Source organism: Gallinula chloropus, assembly GCF_964237585.1.
Source record: "Gallinula chloropus genome assembly, chromosome: Z".
In the NCBI taxonomy this organism is placed as follows: Eukaryota; Metazoa; Chordata; class Aves; order Gruiformes; family Rallidae; genus Gallinula; species Gallinula chloropus.
Genome location: NC_140089.1, coordinates 63,477,041 through 63,501,590, shown reverse-complemented (window position 1 = coordinate 63,501,590; position 24,550 = coordinate 63,477,041). Strand labels below are relative to the sequence as shown.

General features: G+C 39.6%; 1 protein-coding gene across 1 annotated transcript; it reads left to right on the top strand.

Moving 5' to 3' along the window:
• Positions 1 to 1,602: 1,602 nt before the first annotated feature.
• On the top strand, positions 1,603 to 24,550 carry WDR41 (WD repeat domain 41; the record flags this gene model as incomplete). Its single annotated transcript, XM_084278012.1, has 13 exons — positions 1,603 to 1,653; positions 5,996 to 6,111; positions 9,312 to 9,360; positions 10,652 to 10,783; positions 11,184 to 11,246; positions 11,706 to 11,817; positions 13,169 to 13,231; positions 15,188 to 15,298; positions 16,579 to 16,763; positions 18,774 to 18,895; positions 20,272 to 20,360; positions 22,150 to 22,283; positions 24,120 to 24,550. 13 exons carry the CDS (start codon positions 1,603 to 1,605, stop codon positions 24,270 to 24,272), a joined length of 1,380 nt encoding a protein of 459 aa, XP_084134138.1. The 3' UTR covers positions 24,273 to 24,550.

Sequence of the window (24,550 nt, the reverse complement as noted above, 5' to 3'; positions counted from 1 at the left end):
GGTGTGGTAAGTGCTCTTCACTCTGTTTCTCATTTTGGGAGGCATCACTATGGAGACTGTATTTGAGGATTACGGGTCATGCAACTGTTAAGTAGTGTTATGCTGTGCAGTCCTTCTTTTCAATAAATGAAATGCAACAAAACGAGTCAACACTTGCTAGTTTGGAGAATCAAATTATTTAGGGAGACTGCAGAAGAGCAGATTGGTGATGACAAAAAATTACCATGGAAACCTTGGCAGATGTAGCTGCACGCACACAGTAATCCCACTGGCTGTGCCCTTAGTCTGCAGGAACAGCACCTCTGAGATGGGAATCTAGTACAGCCAAACTGAAATGGAAAAGCAGGAGTATGCTAAAGTAGGAATAAACATCTTCTGCTTTAAAACCGGTTTATGCTGTCATCACCTTCAGCTTGCTGAGAAGTTAACAACTGGCAATACTCACATAATACGACACCAATACTTGTCAGATTTGTGTCACTATGGCAGCATTTCATTCTAGATGTTGTATGCATCCTATGCTTTCTGCACACAGCTTACTCAAAGGTATGGCTTTAGCAAGCCACCATTATCTCCTGTTGTAAATATTTGGGAAATCCCAGTCATGTCTCTTGATACTGTGCTGGTGCTGATTATCTGAAACTACATGGCTGAAAAGACAACAGGGCAAGTGAAATGTGTAGATTCAGACATATGGAGAAGTGTGTGTTGAACTCACTGGACACATTAGTACATTAAGGGTTTCTTTGTTTCTGGTGCCTGCTCAAGGGTGTGTTTTGTGCAGCCTTTTGGGTTTGGGTTTTGTGATTGTGCTCCACATGCACCTAAAATTCAGAAAGGTTGCCAAGATGGTTGTGCTAAGGACAGAGGAAGCACAGGAGTTTGGATTATGTGAGGCTGCCAGTTAGCCCAACGGGATGGCCTCACCCCTACCTGCTGCCCCATTCCAACAAGGACATCGCAAACCCAAAGGAGGTTCTTTGAAGCAGAATGGAAACAGTCACAGTGAAGGGAAACCTGTTATATTCAGAAAGTCTTGGTGGTCATTTACTTTAGGAAAGAAGTAAGATAGTCTCAATACAATGGTAATAGAGAAGTCTCTGTTGTAGCATAAATTTAATCTGGAATTGAAGACAGAAAGTAAAAAACTAGTGGGGACTTGTGTGCTATACGGAATCATCACTCTCGGCAGCGAAACTGTAGAATTCGCAAACTAATCTCAACCTGCCTGAGGCCCCGCCTCACGGCCCCGCCTCACGGCCCCCGCCTCACGGCCCCGCCTCACGGCCCCCGCCCCACGGCCCCGCCCCACGGCCCCGCCTCACGGCCCCGCCTCACGGCCCCGCCTCACGTCCCCCGCCCCACGGCCCCGCCCCACGGCCGCCCTCGCAGAGCGCCCCCCGGCGGCTCCACGGCACCCACTCGGCGATCGATTGCTCAGGCTGCCCGTTCTCGTCGCGGAGATCGATTAAGAGGGCCTTTCCCTCAGTGGTAGCCCTTGGTCGTCCCTCCTGGCGGCCGAGCGTGGCGGACGCTCGGTGAGGGGGGGAATTCTGACGCTGTAGGTACTCGCTCGTGGCGGGAACGCGGGTCTCGCTCCCGATGCTGCGGTGGCTGATCGGCGGCGGCCGGGAGCCGCAGGGCCTGGCGGAGGTGAGGCGGGGCTGGGAGGGGCGTCAGGGCCGTTGGTGGGGGGGGGAGGAGGAGGAGGAGGCGGCGGTGGCGGTGGCGATGGCGATGTTTCCTCTGTCGGGGGCTGCAGGCGGGGTTGGGGCGCTACCTGCGGGCACAGCCACTCTCACGCGCCGCGGCGCTGGTGGAAGGCCGTGGGGAGCTTTGGGAGAGGGGAGGGGGGAGTGTTTGGAGCCCCGTGAGCGGGGCGGCGCTGCGCGGTGGTCTTCCCGTTGGAGTGTGTCTGCTGTCCCGTGGTAGCGCGGCTGGGCCCTGCGCTCTCCGGCAGCAAAGGGCCTGCAGGGCTGGTTCGCAGCCCGCGGGGCTTTCTGGTTGTTAGGAGGGGTTACAGGCTTCCTTCAAGAGAAAGAGGAGGAGGAAAAACCGCAAAAGCAGACAGGAGAACTCCCGAGCTGAGCTTGCCCAGGAGGTGAAGGGCTTGGGAACTGTCTCTGTGAGGAGCGTTCTGCTTTCTCTCCTGCTCAGCGTGACGGGGGCAAGTGGGGCTTAAGTTGTATGGCTTGCAAGCATGTGGAGTTCTGCCCTCGGGACTCCCTGGTAGGCAGTGTTAAGTTATAGGCAGTGACATTATGTGGCCTAGTTGTTGTTTGTGGTAGTCTTCTAGCGTTTAGTTTCTTATCTATCAGCTAAACTAGGCCTCTGTAGTGCACTAATGACATCCTTCCTGTTGCCTTACTTGCAAAAGGTTTTACTGGATTTGAGGGAGAGATTATTGGGCTTTTCTTGTCCATAAGTCTCTACTGAAGTTCTCAGTTTGCATTCAACAAGTTAATTAGCACTTGTTACTGGGCTCCCTACACTTAGTGCTTTTGTCATCTAGACAAATAGGAGGCAGTAATTATTTTTCAGCTGCTGTACATGAGGAAGTCATGACATGACATGGTCAAATGCCAGTAGTTACTTTGGTGGAAATTTCAGCCTGTACCAGTTTTGACTGAAAGCGTCTGGGAATGCTTCTGACCTTTGTCATCAGTCAAATTGTTGGTTGTATTACAGCAGTGTTTAATAGGTTTGTGTGCAGTTGTTTCTGTGCTGGTATGTGTCCCTCTCCAAACTCTGGCAATGGTTTAGTTAGACTGTGTTTTAATAAAGCATGAGCATGAGTCAAGGTGTTGTCCAGTTCTTCCATTCTGCCACTTGTAGCTTGGTTGAACCCCATCCCCAGGGCTTCTTTTGCCATTGCTACCACTTGTTTGCTCTGATGGTGGTAACTTTGCTTCTTTGTGGAAATACTGATAAGGGTCAGTCCCTAACCACTTTTTGTTCTTTTTTTCCCTCCTGTATTATGTAATATGGTTTGGTCTAAAAGTCATCTTTGTAACTGTTAATTCTCTCTGTATTACTTCAGCCAGCCATGAGGAGGCCAGGTATATTAGTGACGTTGCACTAGGCGAATAGACAAAGCTCTCCTAAATTAATGAAATGTAAATTTCTCCTTACCCATTTCTTTTTTTTACTATGGAATTGAAAATCATTTAGTCTTAAGCTCCTGGATCTCTTTCTTTGATGGCGATGGTGTATGTGTTGAGCAGCATGGTTCTGGTAATGTGAGCAAGCTAACTGAAGTAGCATCACAATCCGTATAAGTTAATTTATCATGCTCCGTGGTAACATAAATAAGAATGTCTGCTTACTCTTGTATCGATATTTTTGGTGAATTGCTTTTGAAAATCCCGCTTTTAAGTGCTTCAGATCGGAGGGGGGTTATGATGAATCAGTTATAGAAAGTTCTGAATGTGGGTTTTTTTTTTTACTGATCATCATAGTGATGCTTACAGGTCCTGCATCAAAACATGCAACTTGGGAATGGCTTCCATTAGCAGCAGCATCTAATTTTCTCTTCTAAAAACTTATTGCTGTAAGAGAGTCCCATTAATAGTATGTGTATATATACATCATATATATACACACACATATATATATAAACCAAAGATTTCTTCAGAGAAAGAGTACACATGTAACCCAACACTTTGGTAAATACTAATGAAGCACTGTAGAGATTATAGAATATTGTATGACAGTACTGGGGGAAAAAACTGGGGTTTTATTGTTATCTGTAGTGCTTCATCAGCATTGTACCTTTCAATATTCACAGAAATTCTTAGAATGAAGAAAAAACATAATTAAACACAGGGTGCATAAAAAGTAGCACTATACTATGTCCTTGTATGAGGCATGTCGTGGTTTTACCCTGGCTGAGAGCCGAGATCCACGCAGCTGCCTGCTCCTTAAAGGAAAAGAGCAGGGGAAGAGGGAAGGGGTGGAGGTGAGAGGCAAGGGAAGGGAAAAGGAAGGGGCAAATAACAACCCCAAAACCAAGAAACTAAAAGGCCCGTGGGTTGGGATAAGGATAATTTACTAAAATAGCAGAAAGATAAAATATAATAATGCTTTAGAGTAAAAATATATGAAGCTGTTGATACACAATGCAGTTTCTCACCAAACCCACAACTCAGGCCATGCCACCCAGAACCGTCGCGGAACCTGACCGTCCCCCAAAAACCGCGCGTCCGGGAGCCGCCCGCTCCTCCTCCCATCAGCCCCCCCATTGAATTGGGCAGGACATAGTTGGCATGGAATACTCTCTTTGGCCAGTTTGGGTCACCTGTCCTGGCTTCGCCCCTCCTTTCTCATGAATAGAGAAGTATGAAGAGCTGAGAAAGTCCTTGACTGTCTGACAGCAACTAAAAACATCAGGGTGTTATCAGCACTGCTCCCATTTTAACTCTCAAACACAGCATTCCATCCACTGCTACAAATTAAGTTAACTCCATCCTGACTGAAATCAGGACAAGGCAACAACATAATATAGAATTGGAATGTTAGTGCCACAAATTCTGACTTTTTCAAAGCAGTGTTACAGTCATTTTGTGAATGTATGTTTCGTAAATAAAAATGGAAGTCATCAGACTACAGTATTTCTAATGTTACCTAGTGGTGCTGAAATTTACTTAGGATTTTTTGAATTTTTTTAAGGAATGTTTTGATTAGCATTTGACAGCAAATGAACTCAAAGTTTCCATATTTGTCCAACTTTTCATTATAACTGTGCAGACTCTACTTGCATTATTTTAAGTAGGAAGTGCTGTTCTCATATAACTGCATAAAATGAGGAACAATTACTTCGTGAAATCCGTCAGATAGCACGAAACCAAGATAAAATCACAAGAACTACCATTTTGACACCCTCTTCATTTAAAAAATAAACACAGAAATCTTTCAATATTTATTAACTTTGTCATTAAATTCTGAAGAATCATATTGCAGTACCAATATGGAAGTAATAGCAAATTATTATTTTTGCAAGAAAATGTTCAAGTTTTTTGGGGTAATATGTTTGTCTTTCACATAGGATTATTTGTTATGTATGCAGCAGGTTGTACAGTGTTCAGTAATTACTGTTTTACAGTGTTGGTTCTATTAAAGTCCTCAAAGAAGAGAGTCCTGGAAGTAAGGTGATACTGACTGTAATGTAAAATAAATTTAGAAGGAGGAGAGTACTGTCACTAGGTGCTGAGCAACTTAGATTTTTAATATTTTTTTTAATAATGTGTAGTAGCAAGTTGTTCCGGAATGTGTGAGACCTTAAATACAAAATAGTTTTCCACCATTAAAATGAACTCATGATTGTTATTAGCAGGACAATCGTGCCTTGAAGCTGCACCCCTATGCCATATTTTATTGACCCTGCTTTGTGATGTTCTTCCTCTGAGTGATTGATTGTTCTTTTAATTAATAGTCTAGTTGGAGGTAGTTGCTGATACTGTTCTATAAAATGATTAAGCATTCTCTATGGGTTTTTTTAAGCACTTTACTTTGGTATTGTGGATAGAGTCCCAACAGGTGATTTACGTATCATGTAACAGAACAGAATTTATTATTATTTATTTTTGAATATGCTATCTTTATATAGGATTTTAAAAACTGAACAGTAGATGAAAGCTATGGGATGTTTACAGATCTGTCAGGTGTAATTTAACAAAATACTGAATGTATGGTGAATTGAGTTATGAAGCTGGCTCCACATGACAGCTCCTGACTCAACTCTGTTTTCTTCTTGGTGTATCAGTGATTAAAGCAGAACAAAGTGCTTTTGTTAAACAGAAGATGCTATACTATAATTTAAAATAAATGTTGTAGAAAGATATTACTCGAAATAAGAAATGGATCTTTTGTAACAAGGTATTGCACTTTTAACTTCAAATACTATACATTAATGTATGTCTATATGTAGATTGTTAGACACTACAAAGACCTGATGAAAATAATTATGCTCATGCAAAATATATTTCTACAATTCTAGAAATCATCTGTACAGACAATTGGTGAAGAGCAAATACGAAATCCTTACACGGAGCTCCTTGTGTTGAATGGACATCAAGATATAGTACGATTTCTAGTGCAAATAGATGATTGCAGGTATGAAATTGTGTTTCAGATTGTTTCACAGAATCATTGGCAGTAGTTCTGAGAATATATGTGAAAATACAGTAATAATTTTAATCTTTATTTTTTGTGTGGAAGGGTGGCAAGAGCATGGGGTTAAGAAAGGCAAGGGATGAACCCTTGCTTTATCTTGGTATACTATTACATCTTTTGGCTTCTTTTGTAAATTACACTTCTGTGTGAAAATAATGGTGATGGTGTTATGTTTCTTGGTGCAAATTAATTTGTTTGAAAGAAATGCCTTTAGCTAATTCAGCATTTAATTTTCAGGCTGTTCTTAGGTTGAATGTTCCCTTTTGTATACATGTACCCATACTTTCTCCCAGGACAATATTGAGTAGTGTCTGCTGATGTTCTGAGTGGATGCATGTATTTTATGTTTTTGAATTGAGGACAGCTGTTTTATCACCTTTTGTTTCTACAAAAGAATATAACAGACTCCCATTTCTACAGATACAATGTAGCAATTGAACATGGCATACTCAACAATGCTGTTTCTGTCTTACCAAACTTTTGTTACACTTAGGTCTTAAACTCAGTGCTTAATTTACTTGAGCTTCAGTTAATGCAACTTTTTCCTGAACTTTCCAAATCATGAAATTTTCACTGCTTTACTCAGAGTGACTGCTTAGTAAAATTCAACATATGCCTAAACTCTGGTTTATGTATCTTCTCCGATTTGATCTTGTTCACCCTATTCTGGTACTCTGAAAACTGACGGTTCCTTTGTTTCTCCATTCTGATTTTTAGTTTTGTGCACTCATTTTCCCTGACAGTTTTTGTACGTCATGTTCTTAGCTCCTTAGCTCCAAGGACAGCATTATCCAAAAACTGGGAAACTAGTTGTGAAGCAGAGATGAAGTCACTGCATTTACAGTTGTCATTTTGGAAATGTGAGAGAATGAATTATAACAGTTTTACGTTATGGCCTGGCTTTTCTCCTAGCTTTGTCTAAATCACCCTTGCGTGTTCTCTAACTTAACTTAATCCTGCAAGAGAGGAAATATTTATCTGCCTTAAAAGAGAAGTTGTGAAGTCTTCAGTCAATAATAAGTGTAGTGACTCTTGGCAGATATGGGGAATTGAATAGAACCTTTAGTACTAAGAATGTAAGTAATAGGCAAGAGTCTCTCTGTTAAGGAGCTGTAGTAATTTATATCTTTTACAGATTAGGCACAGAAGGGGATTTCTAATATATTCATCAATACAGCACACAAAGTTAACATGGGTAAGACTTTGGTTAATATCCTGGCAGTGTACAGCAGGTGTTTTGTGAAGAAAGAAGGTTCTCTCCTTCCCTACACACATTGATCAGGCAGGTGATGTCTTCCAAATTTGGAATGCCTGCAGAATCTTATTTTCTAATAATTTTGTAAATATATATGTGTGTTTCACAGAAGACTGCATGGAGAATTTTTAGCTTGTTGGTTTACATTCTTAATGTCATAAATATATCAGAAAAGTTATATACATTACCATGAAATTTATTTTTCTAGATTGTAGTAATTCACCAGAAGATTTATATAAAAACAGAAGTAAATTGTAGGGGTTTTTTTAGTCCTCTTTTTTTTTTTATTATTCTCAGACAATTTATTAAAATAACCTTTCCTCAAAGTATTTTTTTAACCAAAACACATACTCAGTAAATATATTCAGTCTTTATAATAAAACCAGGCTATTCTTGGATTGCACGCACTGTGTGATGCAAAGAAATTTTTGTGCTTTATTCTATGTTAGCAGGTAAATTATTGATACTAAACTTAGGATAATCAGTGTAAAACTAAGCCTGGAAGGCTGCCTTGAAGATAGGTTATAAAATAGCTTATGGATAAGGAGCAATTTATATATCTGGTTAATATTCTGAGAGTTTGAGTAGTTTAATACAGTCGCTTCACTGGACAATAATTCTGAGGTTTTATTTGTCTAGAATATGGTAGTTTCTGGGTTGTTAAACAGCTGATAATATTTTTCACCTGATTATTTTCAGTAAAATTAGTATTGTTACTCTGCTTTTGAAATGTTTTTATTTAGTTTCTGCAGCTATTCCATTGTGTGGCTTTTGTCAACTATTGTAAGCCAAGTTTCACGCTTCAGGTCTTTAGATAATATCTTACTGAGAATTTTGCAGGAGGATTTTCTTGTTTTCTCAGTGGCTCAGCTAAAACCAGCGAGTGGAAAATTTTCTCAGATTGGTTTTTGAAGATACTAAATAAATCCTGTATAAATGTAACAGAAAGCTGGTTGTTTTTTTTATTCTTTTCTCTTGTACTTTTTGAACATGAAGTAAGAGACATATTGATTGGAAGATCATTAAAAGAAAGCTAAGTCTCAGCAAGAGTCTTCCAAAACATGGACTGAGATAAAATTGCATGTAATACTCTGGCATTGCAAACATTAAATTAAACTGTGTTCATAACACATTTTAAGAATAGCTCTTTTTTGTTACTCATTTGACCATTCCTTGTTCCTTCAGGAAATAGGCAAGGTTATACATGGTGGTAACAATAACAGGAAAAGAATCAAGTCATCCATGAGTCTTCGCCTTGGTGAACTGAATCTGACAGTAGGAAAACTGACTACAGATATACCTTCCTATTAAAACAGAAGTCCTGGTTATGTGGTGATGAAGAAAATATACAAAACATGACTCTATTGAATTTCTGTTTTAGTTAAACTGGCGTCTTCTTTCAAAGTGTCATACAACTCCAGTATTGAGTGGTTAGTAATTTGTTAGATGTTTGCAGTTAGTTGGTTCTGATGAATAGTATTTGGTTTTAGAGTTTGCTGTTATTTGGTGGTAAGATCTCATATTTTTAGACAACAGAATTGGTTGTGTAATGTGGGATTCTATTTATAATAGTATGTTTTGAAATTCTTAACCCTTGTTCTTATATTGAGTATATGATGATAAACATCTGTTAAAATGTACTGACTTCACTTCCTAAACTGTAATAGGGATTTACGAATATGTGCTTATTCATAGAATCATAGGATGGCTTGGTTTGGAAGGGAGCGTAGGGATCATCTACTTCTGACTCCCATGCCAGCTGCTAGACCAGGTTGCTTTAAAGCTTGAGTGCATGTCTTGAAAATATTTTTCTTACGTAACTTTTTACTGCTTTTCCACTACTTTATGCTATATTGAAGTTTAAACAGCTTTTTTTTTTTTCCAGGTTTGCATCTGCAGGAGATGATGGAATTGTATTTATTTGGAATGCTCAGGTGAGTGAGTGGTTTTTTGGGGGGAGGGTGAAGGATGGGGTAAGGTGGGAGGGTAGATTTTGTGCTCTGGAGAGGATAGAAGTTAGAGAGAGGAGTTAGGAGTGTCTAGTAGCAAAAAAGCAGATTAAATAAGAACTGCTCCAGAGCTACTGTTTGAAAATGTAAAAATGAAGCAAGTCTGTCAAATCCTAGTTTTCAAAAGAGAGCAAGGAAAGTAGAAATTGTGTGAACCCAAGAGAACAGTAAGTTTTAAAAGTTAAAATGTTTTGGGAAGACAGTGATCTTTGGAAATTTTGAGATGATGATGTGAAAAGCGAAAGTGTGTATGAACTTGTGGCTTGAATTCTTTTTTAATGTATGTTTGGTGTTTGCTATAAACTCAACAAATATGTAACAAGGTCCCAATCCAGCCAATATTTATATACATACTTATGTATGTCATAGGGAGTGCTTTGCTCTGGAAGGCGTTTTATAAAAGTTTATAATTTGGTACAGGAAATGTCTGTGAGTGTATATACTCAGCATTCTGAGCAGTTTGTGAGTGTGAAACTCACTTAATAAGCTTAGGACCTGAGTTTCATTTTCTACTTCTGTAGGATTTTTACTGTATTTTTGTTAAAGCAAATTTCTGTAGTTTTAGTTAAAAAACCCCCACACCATAGCCCAGAATTGTAAAGAATTACAGAGTTACCACTTTTGATTGTATGTTTAAAATGCCAGTAAGCTTCTACATGTTTTATAGGGTTTTGCTATGTAACTAAACACCATAAGTAGCTGCAGTTATCTAAACTACTAGCTTGAAGCTATAGGTAATTTACATTCTAAATAAAGCTGTTACAAAACCAGCAGTACTGTGTTTGCCATAGATATAGGTAGAGGTTTTCTAATAATTAAAATGAAAAAAAACAAAATGACAAGAGGGTTTGTCAGCATATCTAAATTACTGTAGTATCCATTAAAAAGCGTGAATGACTAATATTTGCATTAAAAGGAAAGGTATTTAATTCAGAACTTAGTTATCAAGGGCTTTTAGAGATTATTTGGGGTTTTTTTTTTGTCTATTACGCTCAGACTTGCACTTCATCTGTTATTTAGTTCTCACCAAGTTCTTGAACAGTACTGAAGGTAGTAAGAAGTAAATACAGAAATTACTGAAATAATTTAGATGGAAATGGAGAGATTAGACTCTAGAAATTCTTGCTTTCAAAAATCATTTTGGTACCTGTGTTATATGCTACAGTAGGTATTCACCCAAATCTTACCCTTACTTTTCCATGTTTTTATTTTTCAGACTGGAGAAAAACTTTTTGAACTTCATGGACACACACAGAAAATTACAGCTATAGCACCATTTTCTTCATCAGATGCTTCTGAAGAAAAAATACATTTGATTTTAACAGCATCAGCTGATAGAACAGTTATTGTATCCTTAGATGTGGGGAGCATTCAAATTTCTATGGGCTTTTTGTTGTTTTTGGCTTTTAAAAGTAGCATTGAGACTAGCTGGAGGTGGTTTAAATTTACTACAGAATCACAGAATGGTAGGGGCTGATAATATCCAGGAGGTATAATTGGATTACACTATGATTTTACTAGTTTTTGCAGACAAGTAGATGCAATCCTTTCTGCAAAAATGAGTCTGTTATCTGTTACAGTCTGTTATGGTCCTTTATCAGTAAGTCATTTTGGCCAAATAGTGAAAAGACAGTCAGAGTTCAGAAGACTGAGTCTGTGCATACTTCCTTCTCAATCTGTCCCTTAGTTAAGAGTACAGGAGTTATAATGTATATAAACCTTTCAGTTTCCTTAATGAATAAAGTCAGGTTTGGGACTGCACTAGTGGCAGACAGGTTCAGAAAGTATCATGTTTCCATTCTACTGTGAAGGTAAGCTGAGGAAACCCTAGGTACATCTGTTTTGTTGTGTGCAAGAATCTATTATGTATGGCTCACAGGCCATACGGACAGCTGTGTTAAAATAAACAGCAAAAGTAATTCTTGATTTGTTTTTGGAACTCTTAATGCCCTAATTTTATTTTTGAAAGTATGTAAAACAAAGGTAATTTTATGCATTAGTTTTGTTACTGTGTTGATAAAGGCAGCTGAGAGTCAAACTAGTTCTTGAATGTTAACAGTAGAAAAAAAATCACTGAAAAATCAGGTTTTGCATTGTTGATGGAAAAATGTAACATAGTATGTAACTAAATCTGCACTTCTTAGGAAAGTGACACCTGAATGCTATATTTCATAGTACTTACAGCTTTATCTAGCTAAAGCTCATGATCGTTTCACTGAAATTCCCTATAGAACTTTTGCAGGGACATATATCTGATTTTTGTTCTACAGTGTTTGACAGTTCTTCAAAGACTGGATGTATGGTTGTCTGGAGGGAGTGATCTATGTGTTTGGAACCGAAAATTAGATCTCTTGTGTAAGACCACTCATCTTACTGATGCAGGTAAAAATGTAAATGACTCATTATAGCTGTTAAAGTGCAAGTAAAATGGATCTGTATAATGATACAAAACCAACTTGGCAAATTCTCTTTAATTCTAATGACAACATTATGTATTAAAGCCACTCTGTTTTTTTAAATGTCAGGCTTAATCGTTTCAGAACTAAGGTTGCTTTTAATCTCCTGTGCTGTATGAATTTCAGAATATGTCAAATCTCAGTAACTCCACATTAGCAGACTTGACTTTCAGGGCTAGACCTTAGGTGCTGTTTTATACATGTTTGCTGTGATGTGGACCAGATCCTTTGGCTGGTTTTCTCTGTGAATGACTGGGAGTTTTATTATTCCTAAGTAAAGCTTTATAGTAGCAGAACCATAAAGATTTATTTTTATTACTAAGAATCAGTATTTTTGGTGTAGAAAATTCAGGCTTTGATGGAAATACAGTAAATGTAATCAGATCTCAATGTCAGGCATTCCTTTCTATAATAAGATTATATTTATCTGTTCTTATGAAGAAAATTTTTGCATATATTGCAGTGCTTTACAGAGATACCTACAAAGCGGTGAATCAAATTAAAAGTTGGAACCAATATTTTATTTTTGCCATATAATGAAATACAGGTAGACAAAACCTGCAAAATCTTTGATGATATTAATACTACTTTTGGCCAGTATGCAACACCATGTAAAATACTAGTTGCAAGTGGTGCTGTAGTGCTTAGCATGAGATGCGGTTGAAACTTTTGTATAAGGAGTCAGTGGGACATGCAGCATGGACCCTCTCTTCCTGACCTTTTGCTTCCTTTGTGGGGAAGAAGGCAGACTGCTTATTCCATGGGTGATTTTCCTGTAATGCTGTGGCAGCACAGACTGGGAGAATTCTGTGCAGGATGAAGGCAGAATAACAGCAAGATGGATGTTTGATCTGGCGCCCTACTCTTTTTTCAGCAGCCTCTGCATGTTATTTTAGTACCATGCATACTGTTGTAGTATTGGCATTCGATAAGTTTGGTGCTGTGTTTGTTTCCAGGCTCAATAATTACTACAGTGTACTTAATACTGTCCAGCATTAGGATATAAACATTAGCACCACCTCAAGTTTGATGTTCAGAATTCTGCTGGACTCGGGACCAAACCCCATGACATTTAACTCCCATTAAACAATTTGTTCACATCCAATGCCATTTAATTCTTCAGGCAATATCCTTTTATTTTGATAACTTATAAGTGGGAGAAAGATTGTGAATAACTTCATTATGAAGAACTTTATTAATAAGAGATTAACAGTTTGCCATGTTTTCTTCTGGCCAATAAATAGCCTTTTCTCCTTTATCTCCTGTATTTTTCAAAGGTATCACTGCTTTGGTTGAATTGCCTAAAAATTGTGTTGCAGCAGCTGTTGGCAAAGAGCTAAGTGAGTATGTTGCATTTCTGCCGAATGTTCATGTTCCTCTGTACACATTATCTCTAAGAAGCAGCTGTTAAAGAACGTGCTTCTGGAATTGTATAGGAAAATTATGTGGTGTTAGGGTGTGATTAGTGACCTACTTCATTTTTCCCTTATTTGACAAAGAAACAGACAGTGCTAATCTCATTGAGGAATTTTGTTAAGATCTGTGTGACAAAACTCTTCTCTATTCTTTGGTAGTGTTTTTACTGTTACTGCTACCTGTTGAAATTCGATTGTTGCCATCTACATTTGTCCTTCTGGAGAAGGTCTGAAACACATTGTCTGAGCTGTCGGATACTAGGCTTCTCTAGGGCTTCGTTATTCCAGTATCAGCAGTACAAGATAATTGCCAATCTCATTAGACTGTCCAAAGCTATAATGAGACAATGTGATGATTTCTGTTGCCCACTTGCAGACAGGGTTTTCTATGTACGCAAACTGTAAATCATTAGCTACCTGTCAGAGAAGAGCCTTATAAATAGGAATGTTTTATAGAATTACTGAAGTATCAAAAAAGAAATTCCAAGCCTGGGAAAAATAAAGTTTCAATTCTTGGTAATCTTGCTTGCCTTACTAGACAACATTAGATCTTTTTGAATAATAGTTTTCAGTCAGATGAGCCCTTAAGAAAGCCAGAATTGTAGAATTGTTTAGGTTGGAAAAGACCCTTAAAATGGTAAGGTCCAACCATTAACCTAGCACTGAAATATGTCTCAAATACCTCCCAAGATGGTGACTCAACCACTTCCCTGGGCAGCCTGTTCCAATACTTGACAACCCTTTTGGTGAAGGATTTTCCCCTAATATCCAATCTAAATCTCCCCTGACACAACTTGAGGTAATTTCCTCTTGTCCTGTATCACTCGTTTCTTGGGAGAAGAGATTAACACCCTGCTTTCAAGCCACTCTTCCCCAAGCCTGTAGCATTGCATGGGGTTGTTGTGACCCAAGTGCAGGACCTGGTACTCAGCCTTGTTGAGCAATTGGCCTCAGCCCATGGATCAAGCCTGTCCAGATCCCTCTGTAGAACTTTCCTGCCCTCCTATATATAAATCAACACTCCTGCCCAACTGTTGCCTGCAGATGTACTGAGGGTGCACTCAGTGCCCTCATCCAGATTTTTGATAAAGATATTTAAGAGAACTGGCCCCAGCACTGAGCCCTGGGGAGCACCACTTCTGACCAAAGACCAGCTGGATGTAACTCCATTCACAACTCTTTGGGTCTGACCATCCAGCCAGTTTTACCCAGTGAAGACTATTCCCATCCGAGCCACGAACAGCCAGTTTCTCCAGGAGAGTGCTGTGGGAAATGATGTAGGCGGCTTTACTAAATTCCAGGTAGACAACATCCACAGCCTTTCCCACTACCATTACAGGAGTCAGATCATAGGAGATCAGATTGGTCAAGCAGGACTTGCCTTTTATAAACCCATGCTGTCTGGGCCTGATCACCTGGTTGTCCTGTATGTGCTGTGTGATGGCACTCAAGATGATCTGCTCCATAACTTTTCCTGACACTGAGGTCTGAGTGACTGGCTGGTAGTTCTGTTTCCTCCTGGCTCTTGTAGGTGGGTGTCACATTTTCTAACTTCCAGTCTGTTTCACTCTTAGTTTACTTCTCCATAAAGGTGTCTAATACTTTTCACTTCTGCTTTCTGCAACTTCTGATACTGACCGATTCTCTGCATGTCAGAGTTAGTAGGCTGAAATTCTATCGCTGCTGTATTAAGAGGCCTTAACACTTAAGTAATTTTTTCCTGTTTATTTTTGGCAATAGTGGTCATAAGCGGCTTTGCACATGTACTGTCTCACTTCTATGTTTTAGTTTCTTTCTGAAAGTCATGTCTTTTATTTAAGCATAGCTACATTTTTCTTCTGAATGGTAAATCTTATTTAGACAATCTCTCTGTTTTTGAAGTAATTTTTAGGTTGATTGCTTCTGGTGATGGGTCTGAAAGTTGGAATCTCCTTGAAGTAAAACGCCTTGTTGACCATCAGGATAACATTTTGTCATTAGTCAGTGTGAATGGTAAGAATAACTTCATAACATTACTAGTTTTGTAGTTACCAGTGGGATATTTCAACTGTGGAGATATATTAGGACCATCTTTTAAGTGGAGTGAAACTGTGTAACTAGTACATTCCTGTGTAGCTGCAAAGATAGCAAAATGTGAAAGTACAATGGCTTTTTTTAATGGATTAACAGTGAAATGAAACTAAGCAGATTGCGATGTAGAAAAAGCACAAAAGAGGCGATGTCATTGATGGGACTGGAACTCTACGTCTTCTTCCTGTTGGGAAAGTTTAAAATGCTAGGTTTTTTCATATTCCTTCTGATTGTTAAAATGGAATATACAGTGCCATTTCCTTTGCAGTTGTTGTCCCAAAGTAACTGAAAGTTCTGGGTGTGCAAGCATAGGCCTGCTTATAGATTGACTATTTAGAGGCCCTGGACAGTGCAGTGTCTGCTGCTCATTAGGGCAGTACTGTGGTATTGCAGGAAATTCTGTCTACACTATTACAGGTATCAACCCCTTCTACTTTATTCTTCCTTGCCTTTTTCTTTCTTTTTTTTTTTTTTATGGAACACTCCCAGAGCCCAGTACACATTATTCCTTGTGTGATAGAGAGTGTATATTTGTTCTTGGACTTATTTGTGACAGCCTGATTAGGCCAGAGAGGCTGTGATACAGAGGTGACAAGAAGCTGGGAAGAAGAGAACATGAATTTGATGGATGTGTTTCTGGGATTTCCAGTTACCATTATTTCCTCCTCTTTGATCATGAAGGGGAAACAATATTGAGCTTTAAAAGACAATATACTACTTGTGTCAAATGTTGTTGAAGCTGTTCCTTTCCATGTGTGATTAATAAATGTATGAGCTGGTACTTCAGTCTTGCCATTAACTCATTTAATTTGTGATGAGTGTTTCTGTTCACCGCAAAAATGTACTTCGGCATGTCTAAGGGGTGCTGATACACTTAGGCAACAAAGTACTTGTACATACTTCTGGTGCTTTTTGCCTTTGCTATACTGTACTGAGCACTGGGGGTGGTGAATGTTCTCCATCCTGGTTTTAATTTGACAAGAGAAGCAAAAGGTGATGAGGTCTATCTGATTTGTGATAGGTAATCAAATAAATATTTATTCAAAGGGAGAGGGTTTTGTCCAGTCACATACTGCATGTTCTACATAGCTTCACTTGAAAATAGGGTCTTAACTTTCTAGAGTTGTAACTTTGTGTGAAATTGATCTTATGTATCTATATGTAATATGAGATGTCTATGTGTGTTTCCTCCTCCACCCCAGACTTGACTTTTGTGACAGGTTCTCATGTGGGTGAATTAATAGTTTGGGATGCACTTGATTGGACAAAACAGGCATCTGAGTGCAACTTCTGGGACTCCTCTGTCCATCCAGATGTGCAGCCGGAAATAAAGTTATCTCAAAGCCCAAATGAAACTTCAGTTCAACACTTAACATCTGATGAGGAGGTAAAAAGATTTAAGTGGAATAATCTGCTTCAAGTGAGCTAACATGACCTTACCACAGAAGGCCAAGTGTGTTGTGTTTTCAGTGTTCTTGTTTTAATATGAGAGGCTTCTATGAAACATCCACAGCTGTGTTTGTGTACAATTTTGATCATTGAACTGACTGAAGTCAGGTTATAATATGTTGATGAAACGCATACTAATATAATGGATTGTCACAACAGCATTTCTTTTTGACTGACAAAGAATTATTAGTTGTTTACTGTAACACAAAAGTAAAACAGGAGGTGTGCTTTTTGATGGTGTACACCTTTCATATTGCATGGTTCTGGAAATGCAGCTTCGACAATAATGCATCTCTTAAACAGGTAGAGCTGAGGTTCCTACTTTGGAAGTGATGAAGGCATGTATTCCTGTAATGAATTACTTTGTTACCTGCTATCAAAAAGCAGAATGCTGTTCTTCAGTAATTAAAAATAAAAAAGGCATTTCCTCTGTTACGAGCTGTTGTCAGCAGGCTTGGTAGTTTGGTGGCTGGAGAAGATGCACTTGTCTAGTTTGGCACTGAGCTTGCAGGCAAAACATAATTTGGAAACAAATGAGATGGTAAAGATTTGGCAAAAGTAGGAAACAGTACTAAGGAGTGCCTCTTGTCCTGATGCATATATGTGTTTTTAACTTGCCTGTTAAGGTAAGGGTACAATTTACACTTCATCATCTGTTCTTTTCTTAAGGTTTGAGATGATCAGGGTTTTGGTGAGGCTTGGGGGGGGTGCAGGTGAAAAAGAGAAAGGGAGGAAAAAATGATCTGTGAAGAGCATCTTTTGCGAAGGTATAAGGCTATATGAAACTCAAGAACTATCTCAAAGTGGAAGATTGAGAGAAAAGATTGAAATACAGGAGTGCAAGTGTGATGTGGGAGGCCATTGAATTGAGCCTCCCACAAAATCAGGAAAATAATAAAAATAGGCTCAGTATTTTTTTTCTTCATTTGGTAGAGTGCTGTCAGGAATCTAACCTTAATTTCAGAGCTGTTGGAACTTCCACCACAGATATGCACAAAAAAAAAAAAACCCAAACCCCATGTAAAACCTCAAGAAAAAGACAGACAAAACTTTGAACCATGTCAAAACATATAGGAAAATATATAGGAAATTTTAATCAAAGGCAGTGGATTACTGGCTTTACAAAATGTTGGCAAGTGTGAACTGCTTACGAGGCACTGATTTTGGTCTGCATAGATGGAAGCAGGCTATTCAAGGAAAAGATCCAGAGTGCCATCACCTAAACAAGGTATGTTCAAAACCCCAAATAGGTACTGACTTGAAGCATTTTGTACTCTGCGTGGTACCATTTACTTACCATATGCACGATTTTGTTTGTCCTCTCTAAAATCACTGAAAGTCATGAAAGGGTCTAGGTCTAATAACCTGTAAGCTGTGTGTGGCTTTTTAGGGCTGTGAAGGTTGTGAGGTAGAATCCCTGCACTTTACTGAAGAAGAGCATTGAATGCAAAATAACTGCAGATCTTTGCAGTGTTGTGTGATACCGTTTTTGAAAGGGTTCCTTTTCTACACTCCGCAGAGCCCAAATGCTTGAGCAAGAGCTCTTTGTGCAGCTTCAGTTAAATTAAAAGAAAGCAAAAATGCAGAACAGGTTCCTGTGTTCTCAGTCTTTCTTCACAAAACAGAGCATAACAGAAATGTTTAATTGCAGAAATGTGTGGATTTGTTGATATCCTTGGTTTTGGCTTAGACTATAAGGCACAGGATAAAAATACAGAAATGAAACTGCTTAGAGTATAGGAGGAGAACTCTCATTTCCTCCCAGGCATCCATTTTTTTTCCTGTAACTTGCTGATTCCATGTGTTTGGATAAAGCAGTAACACGAGGACAGGAACAAGCTAGGTAATGCAATCTAGATGACGTCATAGTACTGCTGGAAATCCATTACATGCAGGGTGATCTTTCAGTATCTGTTTCTGTAAGTTGTTCATTGAATTTTCCTTCCAGTGTGTGTTTGCTGCTGTTGGGAAAGGCATATACGTATATAATCTTCAAATGAAGCGTGTGATTGCCTGCCAGAGAACTGCTCATGACTCCTCTGTACAGCACATTGAGAAGCTTCCAAACAGGTACGAGTCGTGGTACGTTTTGTTAGTGCAGAAGAGGAATGCAGAAATTGGAATGGTGGCTGGAGGCAGTCTGCAATGCTACATCTAATTTCTAGGGCAGGGTCTTGATCTTTAGTTTGATATGCTTTTATTAGATAGAGCTTGTTGATCTGATTTTTGAAAATGCATCATTGTAATTCAATGCAAAAAAACCCTGTCATCCACTATGCTTGATTCACAGACCTAGAGTAAAATATTATGGCTGTTTTCAAAATCAGACTTGATAAAGCACTTTTGTCAACATTGTGAAAATATAGCACGATGGCATTTTGCAAAGGCCTATGGCATATTCAGTAAATGCTTTTCACTAAATATTTTGCAACAGTTGAAATGTTTTAACAAAGAATAATAATGTGTACCTTCTGTTCATTAGTTCTGAATTTCTAGCTGGAACTTTGGCAGCCAAGCTAGACAATTGCTACGTGTGTGTATATAAAAACAATCTCAAATGCATGTATGTAATCTAATAGTTGTGTAGTTGTATCCCTTTATACTCTTGTTCAACGGAGCGAAGGTCTGCAGGGATCTCCTGGAAAGAGTCCAGAGGAGGGCTACAAGGATGATTAAGGGCCTGGAGCCTATGAGGAAAGGCTGAGTGAGCTGGGACTGTTCAGCCTAGAGAAAAGAAGACTAAGGGGGGACCGTATGAATGTTTATAAATATCTTAAGTATGGGATGCAGGGGAAATGTCCAGCCCCTTTTCAGTGGTCTGTGGAGACAGGACAAGGGGCAATGGCTGCGAGTTGGAGCACAGGAAGTTCCGCACCAACATTTTCCCAGTGAGGGTGACAGAGCCCTGGGACAGGCTGCCCAGGGAGGTGGTGGAGTCTCCATCTCTGGAGATATTCAAGACCTGTCTGGACGCCCATCTGTGCAGTATGAGCTAGGGAGCTGCTTTGGCAGGGGGGTTGGACCTGATGACCTCTGGAGGTCCCTTCCAAGCCCTATGATTCTGTGATTCTATTATTTTTTCCATAAGAAAAAATAGGTTTTTGCTTAATGAAAGTAAGATTATGAAAGCCACTTAGTGGAACTGTATTTGCAGAGTCCAGGTGTGTTCTTTTGTTTGTTTTACAGAGTGGTATGCTTCCAAAGTATGATTGAAAATGCATATTTTGTTCCACCTATTTTGCAAGTCTGTTATAGGTTGGAGTATTTTCCTGCTACAAATGCACTTTGTTTTGTATGAAACATCTGGTGATTCTGCTACATTTTAAGAGTTGTAGCAAACTTGTGTAGAACCTGATGCACTTGCTGTCTGTGGTTACAGAAACATGCCAAGGTGAATTGTACAGATAAATATCCATGCTAGCGTTGCTTACCAACTGTTTTTACAGGCAGCTGATCTCCTGTTCAGAAGATGGCAGTGTGCGCATTTGGGAGCTCCGAGAAAAGCAGCAGCTGCCAGCTGAACCGGTTCCAACAGGTTTGCTAGTAGTGGGGGTGTGAAAAGAACATCTGAAAAAGATAATGGGAAACTCAGTATTCACCAGGTAGAAATAGAGAGTTACCAGCTTTATAGGAAGAGATAATGTCTTGTGTTCGACCAAGTGATAACAGGTGTGGGAGGGAAAGTAAAGAAGATAATGGGTGTAAAAGCCCTCCAAGATCTGATATGGGAAGTTGGAAGGTTCAACTGAAGCAGTTCTGTCCCATAAAGCTTATTTAAAATTTGTAGTTCTATCATCTGGTTTAACAAAAATTATGGTTGTAGATCCAGGCCTGAGGTTGGTGGCCCTGCCTGTGGCAGGGGGGTTGGAGCTCTTTGATCCACTTCCTATACTGAAAAGTGCTGGGTCCTTTTCCATGCAAGAGTAAATAGTCACAGAACCTTGTAGAGAAAGCTAAAGAGAAGCTTGCACATGAGAAGCTGGCACAAAATCTTCTCCTTGGACTTGGAATGACATTGGGACTCACCTTGAGGCTGTATCCAGCCACACTTACCTACTACCTCTGCATATTGCAGTCCTCAGAGCTAGCCGCTGGTGTTTCAGCAAGCATTTTCCTCAAGTAGAGACATTATCTGTATAGTGCTTGCAGCTGTAGTGCTCTTTGGCCAGTCCAGCAGCTTCCCTGGGTACTTGTAGTTGTGGTCTTGGACAGGTGTTTTGGACAATATAATTGGAACTATGGACTGGGAACAGTAATGAGCTGTTATTTCTTGTTGGATTTTTTCCATCTGTGAATAATTCTTGATGTATCTTGTGTAGCTGGCTGCATACCTGTTGATGGAAATTTTTGCAAATACCTTTTTGCTGCCTGTTTTTTTGGAAACACTTTTTGAGGAACGTTCTGTCTTCCGTATTGCTGCTGACAGCTGATGTGCACAGTTCTTATTGTGACAAGTGGTATTTGGTTTCACATGGGAAATTTATAACTTCTATGATTGGAGATGTGTGAAAGAAGCCATGTGCAATAGTGAAGTAGGTGGACTGCAGTTGATTTGCTCTATTTTTATTCTAAGGAATCCACTGGGGAGTAGCTTGTCTTTCCCGTTATCTCCCTTGCACCAGGGCCACAGTCTAGCATGCTTGTTTTGTGTGTTGGTGGGTCTAGGGGACATGTCAGGAAGGAAGTCTGATCTGCATTGTGTACAGATTCCATCTTTCTTCTGCCAGTATTATGACACAGTTCTGGAGGCTGTGGTACAGATATGTGGTTTCTTGCTATCTAAATGGAACATCTGGAGTACTATCTTTACACTTCAGTTTGGCTGATAGTTTTAAATCTCAAGGAGAAAGCCACTGAGCAGTATAAAACCAAGCAGTTCAGCATCAGAAACTTGTGTACACCAGGAGTCTAATGCTTTAAGTGCAGGGCACACAGTGAACAGAATGATTTCTTTCCTGTTTGCCCAAGTAGCAATTTAGGAATACACAGAAATGTAAACATCACTGTCCTGTATCAGTCTTTGCTGTTCAGTTAGTTCATTTAAGACAGTCTTTGATTTCTTGCTAAATCTGTATATTGTCTCATCCAGGTGAGTAATTCAACATGTTTACTATATAACACCTAATAAGGACAAAAGTAGCGATGTTTCCTTCCCCCCTCAAGATGAATAACCCAGATATAGAAATGCTGTGCAGTACAACGCTTCTGTCATTTTGCCATGCAGGCTGTCCTGTTTTTTGATTTTAAGTGATTGCTGTTGTTAACTTTTTAGGTAGAGGAAACAAATTGTAGTTTTTGCTAAAATATTTTTTTTCTTTCCCCAGGGTTTTTCAATATGTGGGGATTTGGGAGGGCGAACAAGCAAGCAAACCAAGCTGCTAAGAAGATGCAGGAGAATACACCTATGTATTTCTTGGAACTGGTTGGTGATTTGATTGGTCATTCATCAGCAGTGCAGGTAAGTCAGCTTTAGTAAGAACAAGAAAAAGTGGATTTCACTTACTAATGTAATTTTGGCAGTATTTCTTAAACAGCTGTAACATTTGACTGACTGGCTCTGGAGGCTGGCAACACATTGTGTGGTATATTTAGTGCAGTGTGAAAACAATAATGCATACAGACTTTAACGCTCTGATGGGAACCCAAACACTCACAGATGTATGGGGATTGTATCTGCAGATGCATACATATGTGCTACAGATAACCTGGTGGGGTATTTGGTTTCTTTATAGGCTGCAAACAATACAGCCAGGAACTGTGTGTTCCAGATTTCATCTTAAATTTGCAGTTTAAACAAGGGCTTGTATAAAACAAAACCTGTTCAGGAATTTTTCAACTCTCTTCTGTGAGCCTTAATGAGTGAGGTCTTTTCATTTTAGATCAGGTACCATTCTGTTCTTCTGTCTGCTTACTAAAGTATGTTTTTGTTTTAAATAGAGTTTCCCTTCTACACCTTTTCACGTTGGACAAACCTATTGGAGTAGCATATCACTTTCTTACAGTGGACTTTTATATAAATTTTCGGCAGGAGCAGGGGGAAGGACAGGGTGAGAGGAGTAGTGTGGCCCTGGAGTAGTTCTGCTCACAAGTATTCAACAATTGAATTTCAGAACTTCTGCTGCCAAAAGCTGACATGTTTTCACAAATAGCTAAGGTGAACCTTTTATGCTGCAGAGATTTCTGCAAGGCTTTCTGCCCCTCTCTGCCATATTCCTTTCCGGAAAAAAACTGTTGAAAGAGGCCCTGTTATCAGTATGAAAAGTTGATATCTGGGAAAGAGGATATGGTAATTCAGCTAGAGGCACAGCAAAGAAAGTGAGAGGCACATGTTGGGTCTTTGCTGAATGCTGCAGAGCCAAGGAATAACCGAGATGATGGTGAATGTGATTTCCTGCAATGTTCTACATACAGAAAATTCCAATTTTAAACTCTGTGTAGACTAGAGCAGATTGGGCTGGAATTGTTGAGTAGTGATGAAATGTGATAGCCCAAGATGTGGGCTGGGCCAGAGTATTTCTGCTGGAACCACACAGCTAGTAAGTGGCTGTTCCCACAGCAGGCAGGCTGTAGCGCAGCCCTTGGCCTGTGTGCTTCCCCTGGACAGATCTCTTCAACAAGCTGAAGACTCCAGGTGCTGCAGTTGTGCCATCGTGGCGTGACGTGACCTGGTTCCATTGGTGGTTGTGTTGGACTGCAGTTAGTGGCTAAGTTTCGGCATCAGTGTGGAGGTCATGGATGACTGCATGACTCATCAGCTCCATGGCTCTTGAGAAATCCCTTCAGTGCTGCCCTACTTCTGTCCTGTGTTGCAGTTCTTGCAGCTGTGGGTGCTTCTGTGTGACCAGGGATGTGCTGATGTCAGTCACAGTTGTTTACACTCAGTTCCTTCCAGGCCTGCTGGTGATAGCCTGTAGTGTTGTGTGGGAAGGGGGGTCAGTGTACCCAAGGAAATAGAACAGTGGCTTCTATTCCTCAGAAACTGGGAGATCAGAGTTCTTGCCAGTTACTTGCTCTTATCCTGCTGACTTGATATAAGCTTATTTAATATTCTGTACCTTAGCTTCCCTAACTGTAAGGCTTTACTGTTTTTCCTAAACTGAGATCTTTCCAGGTGAAATGCTGTTCTGAAGTTTTTTTTTCATGTAGGAAATTTAGGATATCTGAAACGTACAGAAAATATACATTGTAATTTTACATGCCTGTGTTCAAGCAGCACCATTTCAGATGCGCATGGTCCAGCTGTACACTGAAGATTTAAGCAGGCTTCATGGTAATAGTGGTTGTTTTATTGCAGATGTTCCTGTACTTTGGTGAACTGGGACTGGCTACGTGCTCTGCTGACCACCTCATCATCCTGTGGAAGGACGGCGAGCGAGAGTCTAGACTCCGCAGTTTAACACTGTTTCAAAAATTAGCGCAAGATGGTGATTTGCAGCTCAAACTTTAAATTGCTCCAGAGCAGGCTACATATGTGTAAACTTGTATGTGTGTTAAATCTGAGTGTAAAGGAAAGTCTGAGCTACTGGGAATTTGGCTACCAGTGAGGTTTACTCCTTGTGTCATGCATTGGAATTTTCATTAGTTGCTACTACTCTTCTCAAAGGGGAATATTGCATGTTGAAACTTACTCAGCTGGGTTACGTTTCTGTCAGCAGAAAGGATGTTCTCTTGAAAGACTGAAGGTATTGATGACTTATTTAATAGTTTCTAATATTATTCCTAATG